This window comes from Anser brachyrhynchus (genome assembly GCF_964034855.1).
Source record: "Anser brachyrhynchus genome assembly, chromosome: 1".
Lineage (NCBI taxonomy): Eukaryota > Metazoa > Chordata > Aves > Anseriformes > Anatidae > Anser > Anser brachyrhynchus.
In genome coordinates, this window is record NC_137694.1 from 26,530,599 (window position 1) to 26,546,823 (window position 16,225).

General features: G+C 49.6%; 1 protein-coding gene across 1 annotated transcript; it reads right to left on the reverse strand.

Annotated features, from left to right (window-relative positions):
• Window positions 1-1,064: 1,064 nt before the first annotated feature.
• On the reverse strand, window positions 1,065-13,794 carry LOC308194681 (uncharacterized protein). The gene is made up of 14 exons (XM_080590870.1): window positions 12,154-13,794; window positions 10,952-11,066; window positions 10,536-10,709; window positions 10,341-10,447; window positions 9,740-9,862; window positions 9,107-9,255; window positions 8,894-8,955; window positions 7,853-8,005; window positions 7,181-7,353; window positions 6,886-6,979; window positions 6,190-6,267; window positions 5,824-5,933; window positions 5,246-5,387; window positions 1,065-2,365 (listed from the first exon to the last, which is right to left on the reverse strand). The coding sequence occupies exons 1-14, from the start codon at window positions 12,360-12,362 to the stop codon at window positions 2,021-2,023; spliced, it is 2,034 nt and encodes a 677-aa protein (XP_080446996.1). The 5' UTR covers window positions 12,363-13,794; the 3' UTR covers window positions 1,065-2,020.
• Window positions 13,795-16,225: the final 2,431 nt, after the last annotated feature.

Sequence of the window (16,225 nt, forward strand, 5' to 3'; positions counted from 1 at the left end):
GAGAAGCAAAGTCCGTAAGGGAGAAGGGAACAGACAAAGACCCACACTACGTGACATGGTTTATTAAATGCCAAGGCGGGCGACAGAACTTGGAATTAAAGGCAGGCTGTTATCTGCACAGAACCGCTGCGTTCTTGCCAGCGTGGTGGGGGCAATGGCTGCTTTTGCTCACGGCCTGGAAACTGCCCAAATTAGGGGGCAGAAGGCAAGTGTTGGCAGTCATCTTCCATCTTGGTAGAACTATGGCTTGTTTTCTGGACTGGGACTTTGTCTGCTCCACCTTCATCTGATCAGTAATGATATCCAGCTGTGAAAACAGGGAAACACACAATAAGAAGAAAATGCACAAGGCAGGAACACCTTTTCACCTCCAATTACCAGTATTCCAGAAGTTAGTGAAGGAAATACCACAGGCTACACACAGAACGTTGTGAGGGAACCTGCAAATGACTCTTGCTCATCAGTGTTAGACTTAGTCCTCTGCAGCCCTCTTCATCCTCAAGTGTCCCTACTCTCTAAGCATTCAAACTGGGCATTCTTTGGAACACTACTCCTAAAATACAGCTTCCGCATTCACCTTGAAAACGTTGAAAAGGATCTGCCTTTGAAAAGGCAAACATCTTCTTGCTGCAACCAGGCCCTAACGCAGCCTTCAGTGCGGCATGTCTTTGTCTGGTGCCTGTTCTCCTATTACCATTTGTACGGTTATTTTGTCTATTCTCCCTTTCTTTCCCTTCACTCTTTCCCTTACGGCTTTGCAGAAGAAGAAGGGCACTCTGTATTTTGCACACCCCGCAATGACCAGAGGTCTTCAGCCCGCCCCCATACAGTTGTGTACTCTTCTGATGCTTAGCAGTTGTTTTAGCATAAAGAAGGTGTGTTTTGGAACCACAAAGGGATTCTAACTTGAGGCTCAGAAGCGTAAGCTTGCTCACAGATATGCTTTAAGAGGGGTTGAGAATAACATTTATGAATGCTGACCTGAGCCACGCAGGCTTCAGTGGTGCTTCTGGTGGAGCTGAGCTTTGACTTCAGCTAGTCTCTGACGAGTTCTGAAAAATTCAGAGAGATTGAATCAGCAGATTCAGAGATTCTGCTCTCTAGAAGGCCCATATTATTCAAGCATTCATGTTTGCAGACAGGACAATAGGACAGGCAATTTCGCTTCTCTGCCTTATATCGCAGAGAACGTTACAATGAGGAACACATTATCAGAGTGGCCAGAAGACCACATGTTAAGACAATGCCAACTTCAAAAATGCTTTTGTAATGCCACGACCAGTGATGGTACTGCGGGAACACTGAAGCATTATGAAGGCAGTTCTAAAAAAGAGGAAGGTTTGCAGAGGAGTCTTTTATCAATATGCCTTGTTAGGCATATTTACTGACATAATGCTGACCAGACAAAAAAAAGGGATGTTAGGAAGAAAATGTACAGGGAAAAAGCAGCATCTTGCTCTCACTCCAAAAAACGTCCAGACATACCTTTTGAGGTCCTTTTGTAGGCATCTTCTGAGGTTTACTTCCTCCAGATAGTAGTACCTGTAATTTTCCAGTCTTTCCTGCATGGACTCATATGCAAAAGTATGATCTTGTGGTGTCTTTTCCCTAACATCCTCCTCTTCAGAGTCAGCATCTCTGCTTCTGTGCTTTGGGCTCTTTCCCAGCGAAGTGCAAGGAGGGGATCTTGTCAGTTCTTGCACGTCTGGAGAGGCTGCCTGTGTCTGAAGCAGATAATGAAATTTCCATCACCACAAAGAAGAAGAGAACCATCCCCCCATCAGTCACACATACCCAGTTTCAAGGGCCCAGCCTCACTAAGGGGAGGCCACTTGCCTCCTCACTACCACCAGCAGTGAAGGCAGAAGCCGGAAACTCCCACAGGTCAACCATTCATTTTAGTCTGGAGGACACCAGTTCTCAGCACTCTGTTCTTACTTCAGAGTCAGTGCTAAGACACTTCTGTCTCTGTAAGACAGTCCTCTGCTTGTAAGCCTTTTCCAAAGGCTCCATACACAATTCACAGGGACTTCTGTGCCTGTGGAGAACAACGCCTCACAGAAAGAATGAGGGGCAAGACCCCAAATACAAACATCACCTGCGACTTCTGGTCCGAGCACTTGTTCCTTGTCAGGCTCTTTCTTATCTCTGTCTCATGCTGTTGCTTTTGCCTGTGACCCACCTTGTAAGTCTTCAGAAGAGCTTTGATGCATGCCACCTCTTCTTGCAGCTGGCCATTGCTCTTCTCCAGTTTTTCCTGAGACCCACGCAGAGCAGACAGCTCTTCTTGCAGGTCGCAATTTTGTGCTTCTAGCTGCCTGCATTTTCCAGACTCCATCTCCAGCTGCTGCGAAAATTCATTGAGCTGTGGAGAGCAATGCATAAAGGGGTAGGGCGTCAAGATGGTCTTTGTCACCTTCTGACTCGGTATTAAAAGCAAAGTAAAGGCAGGCTCGTCTTTTAAGAGAAGAACAGCTTTAAGATCTTTGCTGACAGGATTCCCCAAGTTTCCATCCTTCCTCGGTTCTTTTGCTAGGGACGCTCTTGCCCAAAATGCTCCTCTGCTCATGGGACATCAAACACACCTCTACCCAGACACCAGAAAGAATGCCTATTGTGTGTGGGGGGAAGCGCTGCAGTGCAGAACGGAGTAGGCACGAGCAACAAACACTCTTCCTGCCCTTACTCTGAAAGCTTTGGAAACAGTGCCTCAGGAGGCCACTTTGACAGAACTGCTGGAGGAACGCATTTTCTCCCTAGGTCAAAGCTGATGTTTGGTTGCAAGGATACGGAGGATATAGCAGATGTCCCATTAAGTCCCAAAGGCCAGCTGCGATGCTGTCTTACTCTTCTCCCCCAGAAATACACCTTTTCTATACCTTCTAAAAATACACTCGGGAGGTTCCTGCCTTTTATAAATAGATAGAAAACGAACAAACAAAAATCCCTCAAAACAAACACAAACAAAAAATAAAAACAAACAAAAACCCGGAAACTTAATCTTCATTTTACACTGCCTAAACACAATGCCATTCCCTGTCATTTAAGAGAACTCTTCTAATGGCAGTGAAGCCACGAGAATGCTACGAGCCTTTGGACTAAGAATGAGCCACCACAAGGGCACTTGACTCCTTCTACAATACCTTCTAAAGCACACGTGTGCCTTAGCAGCACCTCTCAGTAACCAGGGGAAATCTAGATCAAGGGTTCCATGCACCTGAACAAGACACCCACGGCAGCTCAAAAGCACTTCTTGGACCTCTACTTCAGGGTGCCCATGGCTAGGGAAAGACGGGTTGAGACAGCTGCTGGTGAGCGGTAAGTTACAAAAGCATCACTGGCTCAACTCCTAAGACAGGGCTCTGGAAGTGATCTTGGGCAAAGCCAACTTCAGACAGGTGGAGTTCCACCTGCCAGACCCGGAAAATGCTGTGGACCTGTGCCATGGCCTGTGAAGCCACTGAGCCCGCCATCCTTGCTGTGACTCTCAGCTCGTCCTTCCTCCACAGAGCAGCCTGCCCTCAGTGTGCCCTTGCAGATACTGCTCTGCACGTTCATTTTGACCCACAATGACAACTGCTCTGCGTTCACCTGCTATGTATGACAACAGAAGGAGCATCAAGGAGAGAACAGACAACTCACAATACAAGAAGGACCATAGAAAAGAACAACAGAGGTATGGACATGAATAGACAAAAAAAGAAATCACAAAAGCGTGCAGAATCCAGAGCTCACCTTTACCTTTCGCATAGCCAGTTTCAAGGGCCCAGCCTCACTCAGGGGAGGCCACTTGCCTCCTCACTACCACCAGCAGTGAAGGCAGAAGCCGGAAACTCCCACAGGTCAACCATTCATTTTAGTCTGGAGGACACCAGTTCTCAGCACTCTGTTCTTACTTCAGAGTCAGTGCTAAGACACTTCTGTCTCTGTAAGACAGTCCTCTGCTTGTAAGCCTTTTCCAAAGGCTCCATACACAATTCACAGGGACTTCTGTGCCTGTGGAGAACAACGCCTCACAGAAAGAATGAGGGGCAAGACCCCAAATACAAACATCACCTGCGACTTCTGGTCCGAGCACTTGTTCCTTGTCAGGCTCTTTCTTATCTCTGTCTCATGCTGTTGCTTTTGCCTGTGACCCACCTTGTAAGTCTTCAGAAGAGCTTTGATGCATGCCACCTCTTCTTGCAGCTGGCCATTGCTCTTCTCCATTTTTTCCTGAGACCCACGCAGAGCAGACAGCTCTTCTTGCAGGTCACAATTTTGTGCTTCTAGCTGCCTGCATTTTCCAGACTCCATCTCCAGCTGCTGCGAAAGTTCATTGAGCTGTGGAGAGCAATGCATAAAGGAGTAGGGCGTCAAGATGGTCTTTGTCACCTTCTGACTCAGTATTAAAAGCAAAGTAAAGGCAGGCTCGTCTTTTAAGAGAAGAACAGCTTTAAGATCTTTGCTGACAGGATTCCCCAAGTTTCCATCCTTCCTCGGTTCTTTTGCTAGGGACGCTCTTGCCCAAAATGCTCCTCTGCTCATGGGACATCAAACACACCTCTACCCAGACACCAGAAAGAATGCCTATTGTGTGTGGGGGGAAGCGCTGCAGTGCAGAACGGACTAGGCACGAGCAGCAAATACTCTTCCTGCCCTTACTCTGAAAGCTTTGGAAACAGTGCCTCAGGAGGCCACTTTGACAGAACTGCTGGAGGAACGCATTTTCTCCCTAGGTCAAAGCTGATGTTTGGTTGCAAGGATACGGAGGATATAGCAGATGTCGCATTAAGTCCCAAAGGCCAGCTGCGATGCTGTCTTACTCTTCTCCCCCAGAAATACACCTTTTCTATACCTTCTAAAAATACACTCGGGAGGTTCCTGCCTTTTATAAATAGATAGAAAACGAACAAACAAAAATCCCTCAAAACAAACACAAACGAATAATAAAAACAAACAAAAACCCGGAAACTTAATCTTCATTTTACACTGCCTAAACACAATGCCATTCCCTGTCATTTAAGAGAACTCTTCTAATGGCAGTGAAGCCACGAGAATGCTACGAGCCTTTGGACTAAGAATGAGCCACCACAAGGGCACTTGACTCCTTCTACAATACCTGCTATGTATGACAACAGAAGGAGCATGAAGGAGAGAACAGACGTCTCACAATACAAGAAGGAGCATAGAAAAGAACAACAGAGGTGTGAACATTAACAGACAAAAAAAGAAACCACAAAATCCTGCAGAATCTGGAGCTCACCTTTGCTGTTAATTTATCAGCTTCACTGGCCCCTTCAGAGCAGCTGCTCGTCATGTCTCTTGCAGTATTAATCATGAGCTTTCTTTCTCTGGCCTCAGATTCTCTTAGTTTCTGCAGAGCTCCGTTCAGAAGCCTCCTTAACCTGTGCAGCAAATTAGTCAAGAAAACATTGAGGTAGGAGGTGAAGGAACTACCAGCCTGTTTCACATTCTCAGACATAAACAGCATAGAGAAGCCTTGCTTCTTCTTTAACACGCTTGACAGACCAGGAGTTACTGAGAAAAACCAGCATTCCAGTGCCGCAGATCACTTGGAGGGTCCACCTTGCACCTGAACGGAGGAATAAATGGAGAAGGGACTTCCTGCCCTCCCAGGAGAATTGCAGGGCAACCTGCACTTGAAGTTCTTTTGGCAGCTCTGTAAAACCATAGGCACGTGTACAGAAGAGCCTTGTAAGACCTAGCGTGAGGCTTGAATTTGCTCACAGACAGTTACCCTCACCTATTTTTACATTCAGCCTCCATGAAGCTTGATTTCTACTCTATGGGATCTCTCTTTAAAGTGCTAACAAGCCATACCTGAGACATTCTCTCCGCAGTTCGCTGTTGCTTTTCATTTCCTGCTCGAGGCGCACTTCGACTGGGCATTTCAACTCGACCAGCTTCTCTTCTGTTCTCTGACACTGATGCTTTCAAAACAGAAACGATACATGGTAGAACCAGCACAGGGACAGCATCTACATGTGGTATGTGCAGATAGCCTAGGCAGAACTCGGTAGCAGTACTGGGGAAGCAGGAGTAGCAGGGCTTCCCCTTCCCTTGAACGTGCCCTGCCATAAAAGCAGGAGGGTTTCCCAGGGCTCCCCTGGTCTTTTCACCCACTACCTGCCCAGCAGGTATTCAAAGACTAAAATAGTCATTCACAGAAAGCATTCCCATACATACCTGCTGGTGTGGATGCCCGTCTGCGGTTGTCTGTGCTGACTGAAAGGCAGTTACCAAGTCCTCCGGGTGATTACGAGCCTACAGAAGCACAAAAAGAAGCGAAAAGTCATGCTGCGTGCAACTTTCCTGCCTCACACCTCTCTGCCGCTCTTCCCCTCCTGCCAGTCTCAGTAGAGTACAGGGCTCATGTTCACCTCCCTCCTCCCCAGGCAGACAAGAAGAATCATTTGCTTCACAGAGGCCACAGATAAAAGCCCCTCCTTTACGCCAAGAGGAACTGCTTTATTAGCGACAGCGCGGCATGTCAGGTCGGGGCTGTGCAGCATTGTGCAAACTTGACTACCACCTCTCACGCAGGAGGTATATCTCAAGTGCAGCCTGCGATCTTCAATATCACCACTGGTCTAAAGCAGAAAATACCTAGACCAGTGCATTCCAGTGAACCCTTATTTTTTCTAGTGCTAAGAACTTCCTGGTGCTGTAGGACTTGCCGTAGTATCATGGGAAAACTCTCAAAACCAGAAAGCTGGGGAACAGACCGGCAGGATTTTCAGAGCAGCTTACAGTCAGCACAGCTGGTCAAGAACTCAGCTCCCCTAAGCTTGGCAGAAAAATCTCATCTTACTTTGTCCCCACAGAACTACTTAGCTAGGCGCAGGAGCTCACAGGGAAGAGGGAAGTTTATCACTGACTTACTGAGGCAGAGGCTTGCTGGTGTCTCTGAAGGGCTTCAATCAGTCTGCTTTGTTGCTGGATTGTGGCTTCCAATCTGTCACTTCCAGCTTTGAGTCTGAAAGAGAAATACAGGCCTTATTGGGGAACTCCACAAGAGCACACAGTTGGAAAGAACAGTGTGCAAGAACATAAGCTAAAGCAAAGGCTTCTTTCCAAATCCTGTATTAACTTTCTGTGATGTGACGAGGCAATTCCCCTGCGTTCACAGAGTCCCAGAAAGCAGCGTCTCGCCCCTCTGTCTTACTACCCTGCCTACCCTTGCATGCGTTCTTCCAGCTTTTGGAGAGCTCCAGTTCCAAAGGATGGCTCCAGAAAGCCTTGCACTTTCTGGGAAGAAGCTGCTGCTTCTCTCTTCTTATCCTCCAGTACAGTCTCCAGGTATTTTACCCAGACCTCAGACTCAATACACGCTTGTTCCGATGCCTCCACCTGCAAAACCAAAGGAAGAATCAATCCATGGTGGTCAGCCTAGTCTTTAGGGAGGGAAATTGACTGCTTCCACTCTCAAACCCCCATGCATGTTACTTCACTGCATTTTGTACTAACCCCTCTCCTATAGCTCTGTAGATTTTCTACAGAATTTCCTGAACGCTGGCACAAAACTCAGCCTGCTTTGTCTGCGACTCTGGCACAGACACTGCCAATGCTGGTCCCAACACAGAGACATGAAAAAAAATTTACAACCGTTGTCAGAGCACACCCAAGTGGTGCCGCACCCTCTGTGTCTCAGAGCACACCCAAGTTTTGAGAAAGCGCAAACTGCTCTGGTCAAACCTACCCCCTGGAAGGTGCCTCCTAACGCACTGCTTTGTCCCTCCAGCTTGTGAAAAGCTCCCCAAAGGGCCCGTTGTGTTGGTCACCAGCAGAGAGGGGGAAGAGAAAGGACAACCACCCTTGGATTTATCGCTATAGTGCAGCCTTTCCATACCTTAGCTTTAACCATCTCCAATTCCTCTCGCAAGCGCTCTACGTCTTTCTCAGTGTCACTGAGCTGGCTCTCAGTAGCTTCAGGTGGGGCTTCTGACACGGACAGACTTTCAGGAGCACCAGGAAGCTCAAGCTGCAGCTGTCTGTCTTGATCCTAAAGAAATGGGGTTCCGTGAGCATGACAAAGTCAGTGAGAACATGGGAATATGAGCTGTGCTTTTACTCATTAGGTTCTACAACTAGGTCAGTCTTCTGACTGAAACAAAGGATTGGAAGTGCACCACCACCAGGCACAGCTGGGGACCTCTCTCCATCTTTCTTAGCCTCAACTATCAGCAGCTCTTTGTGAGGGTTTCTGTTTCTTAAAACAGAGGGAAGGCTTAACGTTTTTTCTCTTCTTGGAACATAGCCTGAGAGACTGGGCAGGGGCTTTCTACCTACGCAAAAAGGCGGGCAGTGGAGAATGGAATCTGCAGAACTATTGTTGCCTCCAATGGCATTTCAGCAGTTGTAAAGCAGAAGCCAGACTTCGTTCTGCCAGAGCTTAAGCATGGCCTGGAATCTCCCTGCTGCTTCTGAGAACATGCTCGCGGCCAAGGAATGCACGCTGAAAGCAGAGCTGCAAGCCCTCAATGCTATTCTCTGGTATCTCTTCGTTGTTGGCGTTAAGAATTGCCACATAAAGGTTACCGGAGCACTGGTGAAGTATGGTGAAAAGCAACAGTCCACTCCCGGCCAGCCCCTTTGAGAAGCTCAGAAGATTTTAAGCAGCAGGAATAATCTTTGCTGCTTCATTATGTAGAACATGCTTTCCCTAGACTGGAACTCTAACTGAAAGGCCAGCTGCAGCGAGACCCAGTTCTCCCAGCAGTTTCACCAACCCAGCGCAAACTGAACAGCTGGGCTGGAGCACAAGTAGTTCAAGGGCCCCAGTCACAAACAAGTGGCAGAGGCAGCAACAGAGGTAAGCGAGCCCAGAGGTAAACTTGCCCCAAAGTAAGCGAGCCAAATGGGAGCCCAGTGGGTCCTTCACAGAAAGTACCTTGCGATCCCAGGGCAATTCAGCCTCTTCCTCCTGCTCTGCTCCTACAGCTGGCAGGGCACCTACAAGGGATGGACGAAGCGAGACAGTGTGAGCATTCCTGGCACTCTGCTTTTCCCTGCCAGTCAAGCCCTGCCCCCAAATACGGGAAGCGGTCTGACATCAGGCCACATTAGTTGTCCTCATCAGCTCTTCCACACTTCAGGATCCTACCTTCTCCATCCAAAGCAAGTGTGGCCAGTGCAAAGCGCTCAGTCCTCGGAGAGCAGAATCTGCTGGGGACTGCTGTGTCTTGTGCAGCGCCAGCAGAAGCTTCTCCCGTCTTTTCACAGCGTGCATGTTCTACCAGTTTCTTGCAAAGGCTACACGCAGATAGAGAGAACATACAGGCAGTCAGATCCAAAACATCCTTGCCTAGTATCCTTGCTCTTGCCTAGGACAGCAACTGACTTGGAACCAGTTCAGAACTGTCTGTGTGCGGTGTCAGTCTCCCCATGATGGTGGACCTGCTACACCACCAGGGATCTCTTTGAGGGTTTATCTAAAGGGACACTGGTAAGATCCCCACTGAAAGAAAAGGTGCCTCTTTCCTGGTCAGTGGAGCGGAACTGGGCTTAGCAACACAAGCGGGATTTCTAAGAAAGCCTTGTGGGTGGAAGTTCTCCTCTACTTCCAAATCCTCTCTTGACTTGGGAAGGTGATTTATGAGAAGACATCACCGAGCCCAGCTTCAAGAAAGGTCTGAAGATATCGTTAAGCCTTTGTGCATCTATCACAAAGGGTGACAAATCAGCACGGACACTCTGACAACTCAGCCGCTCTAACAGTGACGTACAAAACACTCACTCAGAATGTCCCGACCGGAGAGCATAATCCACAGCCGTATCGCAAGCAATGTTGGCACCGTAGGAAAGAAGTAGCTCTATTACATCCGTTTCCCCAGCAGAAGCGGCAAGCGTAAGAGCAGTCCTAAAGCATCCAAAAGGTGGTATGAAACATAGCAGCATTTGCAGGCTCTGTGTTGTTGTTATTCTAATCCCTGTTTCCTCCCCAAACAATTCCCTCCCCGATTCCTACAAGCACAGGGAAAGCAAAGCCACACACAGGGGAGTGCTGGAGGACTGAGGCTGGAAGGCACCTCCAGACAGCTCCTGGCCAGCCGCCTCCCCAGAGCAGACTCAGCCACGAGGCCAGAGCACGTTGCTCAAGGCTTCTTCCACTCTGCTCTTCAAAGCCTCATAGGATGGAGGCTGCTCAAACCCCTGGTGCCACCTGCTCCCCTGATTAACCTTCCTCATGCTGAGAGGGTTTCTCCTAAGCAGCTGTGGGAAGGCCTCTTGTTTCACTTGATGCCCATTGTCTCTTGGACAACACTGACTCTCCTTCTCCTGTTCATTCCAGTGACAATGCTAAGGAGAGCCACATGCACTTTGGAGCAATGCCTCACCTTCCAAAGAAATTTCGAGCACACACATTCGCTCCTTTTTGAAGAAGAAACTTTACCATCTCTTTATGATGGCTGGAGATGGCAAGAAGAAGCGGGGTATTTCTCTCCTGAAAGGATAAAGAATCCCCGTCAGAACAACCCAGACGAATTAAGTGCCTTTCCCAAAGAGCAGTGCTGCCCAGATTCAAAACTTACACAGTCCTTTGCTTCAAGGTGTGCACCATGCTCAACTAACATCTCTGCTACAGACGTGTTAGGAGCTGCGGCAGCCAGGTGAAGGGCAGACTTGCCTCTGTAACCTTCCAGGTTTGGGTCGGCACGGTGCTCTAGCAGAATCGCCACGCATTCTTCATGCTGGCTCTCCACTGCCTGCAAACAACACAAAGAAAAGGAAGGACTTGTGCCGTGTTTCACTCTGTCACAGCTACAGCAGCTTCCCAGTGCTGGAAGATAAGAGCGTCTTCCGAGATGAGCTAGTGTACGCCTATTACGTGCCGATTACAACTTTCATGTTTCTCTACAGGTCGGTGTGAAGAATGCGGCAAGACACTTGTCATTGGAAGCACAATTGATAAAGCCCCACTTAGAGCAGAGTAACGTGTTCCACATACCATCATGAGTGGCGATCTGCCAGTGTTGTCACAAAGGTTCAGCAGGCACTTCTCTTGCACCAGGAATCGAACAACGTCTGCATGGCCGTTCGCACAAGCAAGGTGCAGCGGTGTCCTAAAACCAAAATAAATTAGCTTTCCACAGGCAGGCAATGCCCCAAATCACTTCTGGCTGTGGAACACGCGCAGGGCCACAAGTCTCCACTTGCCAATGCCAAGCAGAATGTAAGCTTTGGAGGCTGTGGAACTCCATGAAGAGTGCGAAGTCAGTGTAAGTCTCCAAGTTTTTCCACAATCACTCGAGCGGCAGAAGGGCGGTGAATGCCCTGACGCTGATCACCCACAGGACAGGAGAGAACTGCTAATGCCCGAGCGGCTGCTAAACAACCCCACAGGGAGAGGACAGGGCAGTGGCGGTCGGCAGCACACCCTTCAAGCAGCGCTCGAGCCGCCCCAGCAATTCCAAGCAAAGCTGGATTGTTCCCCTCTGCCAGCTGAGAGGGAAAAGCCCTCTCAGTGACCAGCTCTTGAAGGGAATGACGACACGGGCTCCAAGATAGTCGAGAAATGGAGACCCTTTATTGTCCCAATGCCAGATCTTACATAGTTTTTCTGAGCCCCTCCACGCGCTGCACGTGGCTGGCAAACATAGTTACAGACTTCTGGTTGGTGCATTCCTTTTGATCACGCGTAGCCCTCTATAGGCCCGTCCGAGCCTAACAACTCCTCCTTAGTGGTTCCCACTTTCTCTTACTCTAGCCTGGTTACCACTCTATGCCTCTGAGTAACCTTCTTCTTAACCCGTCGCGCACTGCTGTATCAATCAGATCCAGTTTGTCACTGAACGGGTCACACCCATAAGCTCTGACCCAGGGTTCCAGAGGAGGCGGTGCCCTTGCTGCCGTGCTCCTGACTCTGCCCTGGGCTTCAGCCGTCTCTCTGCACGGGGCTGAAGGCTTTGCCAAGGGCTGGTAGGAGCATGTGCTCCCGACTATGTCCAGTGCCAGTGACTTCAGGGCGAGAGGCTGCCTGGCCGGACAACGCCCAGCCTCAGCCCTCCATCGCCTCAGCTCTTGCTGACACCTGCTGCAGAAGGAGGGTTGGTGCCAGAGCCGCGTACGCAGCGGCACCAGGCTGAAGCTCGCACGCCACGGGAGAGCGATCCCACCCCAAGCCTTTAAGCGCACCCCCCAGCCCCTCACCGCTTTGCCTGGTCTCGACGGTTTTTGCCTCGTTTCCTCAGCCACCAGTGCCGCCTCAGCCGGGCCAGGTCGCCACGGGCGGCCGCGCGGTGCAGCCCGTGCAGGCCCTCTTCTGGCAGCTGGTGGGCATCGCTGTCTCTGGACAGGGAAGTGCTGCTGGGCATCGGATGCTCCTGGCCCCGGTGGAGGAGCCCCAGGAGCCTCTGCATGCTGCAGCAAGGATGTGGGCACAAGCCCACCTGGGGCCACCAGAGCCCTGCGGGCCCTGCTTGGGTCCGACACGGACAGGCGCAGGGGCAGGGGAGCCGAGCCCCGAGCAGCGGCTGTGGCCTGGTGCTCCCAGGCAGGGCAGGGACGCACCGAGGCTCCCAGCCAGGGCAGCGCTGTTGCTCCCACAGCAGAGGCAACAGCACTGAGCACTCCTGCTGGCAGGGGTGCACATACACTGCGTCTCAGCGATGGTGGCACATTGTGTCACAATGGGCATCACCAGGGGCGTCACAAGTGTCCTCTTAAGTTGGAGGGCCACACCCCCCCACAGTCCAGCAGTGACTGCGGCACTTTCTGGCTCCTGCCTTAAGAGCTCTTTGTGCCTCAGTTGACGTTCTTCCGCAGCGTGGATGGGGATCTCGGGCCATGCGATGGGGCAGGGCTCCTCAGGAGGCATCGAGAACGTGCCTGGCTGGCAGGGGCACTGCATTACTTCCCTGTGGCCATGGTTGAGCTGGCACCTGCCCCAGTTGTACTGGGTCTGTCTGGGATGGAGTTAACATTCCCTGCGGCAGCCCATATAGTGTTGTTCTCTGCACTGGTACAGAATCATAGAATCATAGAATCATTAAGGCTGGAAGAGACCTTCAAGATCACTGGTCCAACCATCACCCTACTGTTAGCGTAGCAACCACATAACCACCAAGTGATTATATGAAGGTGCTTTATTCAGCGCTGGAAGCCGGGGCAGGTGCCCAAATCTGGCTTCAAGTCCCGTTACATCCCAGCTGTTATTTATACATTCAACATTACGTAAGGTATACATATTCATTACAGGTTGCAACATCAGCCTCGCATTCCATTCTAATTAGCTCTCCTCCCATTTGCGCATGCGTGGTGCTCTCTGGTGGTCGTCCGGGTGGTCGTCCAGATGGAGTAAGGAGTCTTCCTCTCTGCTAAACTTTTCACCTTTCTCACTCGACGCATGCTCCCTCCGCTCCTTGGTTCTGCTTCAACTCATTTCAGCATTTCCAGGCCCTTATCCAAGGTCAGGTTGTACCTGTTCCCTCCGAGGGTTCCCCTTCAAAGATTCATTTGACTGTTCAGTATACTCCCTAAGTTTCCCAGTATACATAGATTAATTGATAATATAAGTACATTTGGCAATGCTTAATTATACTTTAAGACCCATCACCTATGAGACATTAATAAAACATCCATTCGATTCTCCCCAACACTAACACTACTACCAATGTCACTCACTAACCCACGTCCCTAAGCGCCAGGTCCAACCTTTCTTTGAACACCTCCAGGGACGGTGACGCCACCACCTCCCTGGGCAACCAGCTCCAATGTCTGACTGCTCTTTCTGAGAAGAAATGTCTCCTCATTTATAACCTTATCCTCCCCTGGTGCAAATTGAGGCCATTCCCTCCAATCCTGTCACTAGTTACCTGAGAGAAGAGGTGGACCCCCAGCTCGCCACACCTTCCTTTCAGGTAGTTGTAGACAGCAATAAGGTCTCCCCTGAGGTCTCCCAGCTTTATAGCCCTTTTCTGGACACGTTCCAGGGCCTTGATGTCCTTCTTGCACTGAGGAGCCCAAAGCTGAACACAGTACTCAAGGTGCAGCCTCACCAGAGCAGAGTACAGGGGAAAAATCACCTCCCTGGTGCTGCTGGCTACACTTTTCCTGATACAAGCCAGGATGCCGTTGGCCTTCTTGGACACCTGGGCACACTGCTGGCTCACGTTCAGGCGAGCATCGACCAACACCCCCAGATCCTTTTCCTCTGCACAGCTCTTGAGCCACTCTCCCCCAAGCCTGTAGCAAGAGTCTTTTTGTAGCAAGAGTCACTGATGAGCAAGAGTCATTTGCAGGTTCCCTTTAGATGTTCTGTGTGTAGCCTGTGGTATTTCCTTCACTAACTTCTGAAATGCTTGTAGTTGGAGGTGAAAACGTGTTCCTTCCTTAAGCATTCCCCTCTTATTGTGCGTTTCCCTGTTTTCACAGCTGAACATTATTACTGATCAGATGAAGGTGGAGCAGACGAAGTCCCAGTCCAGAAAACAAGCCATAGTTCTACCAAGATGGCAGTAGACTGCGAGCACTTGCCTTCTGCCCCGTAATTCGGGCAGTTTCCAGGCAGTGAGCAAGAGCAGCCATTGGCCCCGCCATGCCGGCATGAATGCGGCGGTTCTGTGCACATAACAGCCTGCCTTTAATTCCAAGTTCTGTCACCCTCCTTGGTATTTAATAAACCATGTCATGTAGTGCAGGTCTTTGTCTTCTTCTCCCTTCCGGGCTTTGCTTCTCCCCTCCCCTACTCATTTGACCGTTCCCTCTAATTCCCGCCGCTGGCAGGGGCACAGCATTACTTCCGCATGGCTGTGGTTGATCTGGCAGCTGTCCTAGCTCACCCCCACACTCTCCCGGGCACAGGGCAGCACCGTACCCACATCCAGGGACAGGTCCCCCCTGACATCCAGCTCCTGCGGGGCCATTTTTCACTTGTGCTGCCACAGTGCTGTCGCTGGGTTGGTGACAGCGGCTGAAGGTGTCCCCGTGCTCCAGACCGTCTGGGTGCAGAGGGCCCTCCCCGAATTTGCCAGAGGAATGGCAGAAGATCTCTTCTATAGGAGTATTGGGTTTGCATAGCAAGGTTTTATCTGCAGGGCACTGCAGGGGTAGCCTCTGAAACACGCGATATTTGGCAGGGAGCATAGTGCCTCTGTCTCTGCTGGGGACTATGCTGCAAACCAGATGCTTTTATGGCTGAGCATGCTGCCACTTGAAAAAGAACTTGAGAAAAAACACTTCCTCCAGGGAAGAGCACTGGGATGGATTGTGTTTACTCTATATTACCATCTCATAAATAAAATTCTACCAATTCTTCTAAGGTATCTGGAAGAAAACAGATACACCTAGCTAAAAATGCATTTTGTTCTCCATTTCTCCATTAAATGGTTGTGCTAATTAAGGAGATGCTCTCAAAATAGCTGCTCATAGAATTATGTTTTACAAGCTGGATTTACTTGGCTGAAGTTTCAACAAAAGTTTTTTTTTTTTTAATTATTATTATTTTAGCTCTTCCTTCTACAGATCAGGTCTGAAACAACAGAGCACTGCTAATAAGCAACTGATAGAAGTGGCTGGTACATCAACCAGTTTGGTCAAAGAGAGCAATACTGCCAGAAGCAAATACGCTTGATAAAACTGTGAAGACTCATCCTAGAAAGGAAAATTAAGGCTTTAATAGCTATACTGTTATTAGTGATGAAAGAGAAGAAAGTATTTCAGAGGGCTGTATCTCCTCCCCTGGAAGTGGTACTATACTAAATATTTTCACTGCTAACGATAAGAAAATATGCACGCTATAATTAGGTTTTGATTGCCATCTCTTCACTTTTCACAAACTCAGACGCACGAAGCAGCTCGTAAGCACAGGGAGGAGTGCTGCCAGGCTTGGCCACCTTGGGTAACGTCCCCCGAGACAGATGACGTCGCACCAACCGTACCACGGCACTACTGATTAGGGAAGCTGAGGCGATTCCAGATAAGAAAGGGTTAAGAATGAAACAATTAAAGGAGAACAGAACATTAGGTGTAGGGCAGGAAGCAGATGTACGGACAATGTATCTCAAAATAGGACATACGGGCAATATATCTCGAACAAGACATTGGAATCCAAGATAAGAAAATAATGAGCAGAAGATTCGAAGAAAAAACAGTCCTTGCGGTTAGGAAGAAAGCTAATTCAGCAGAATCCTGACCAAGGGTGAAAAGTACACTGTGAGGAAGACTTATGGCCTTCCTCTCTGAGACCACCGACCACAGCTCGACGACCCCTGCCCAAGACCAC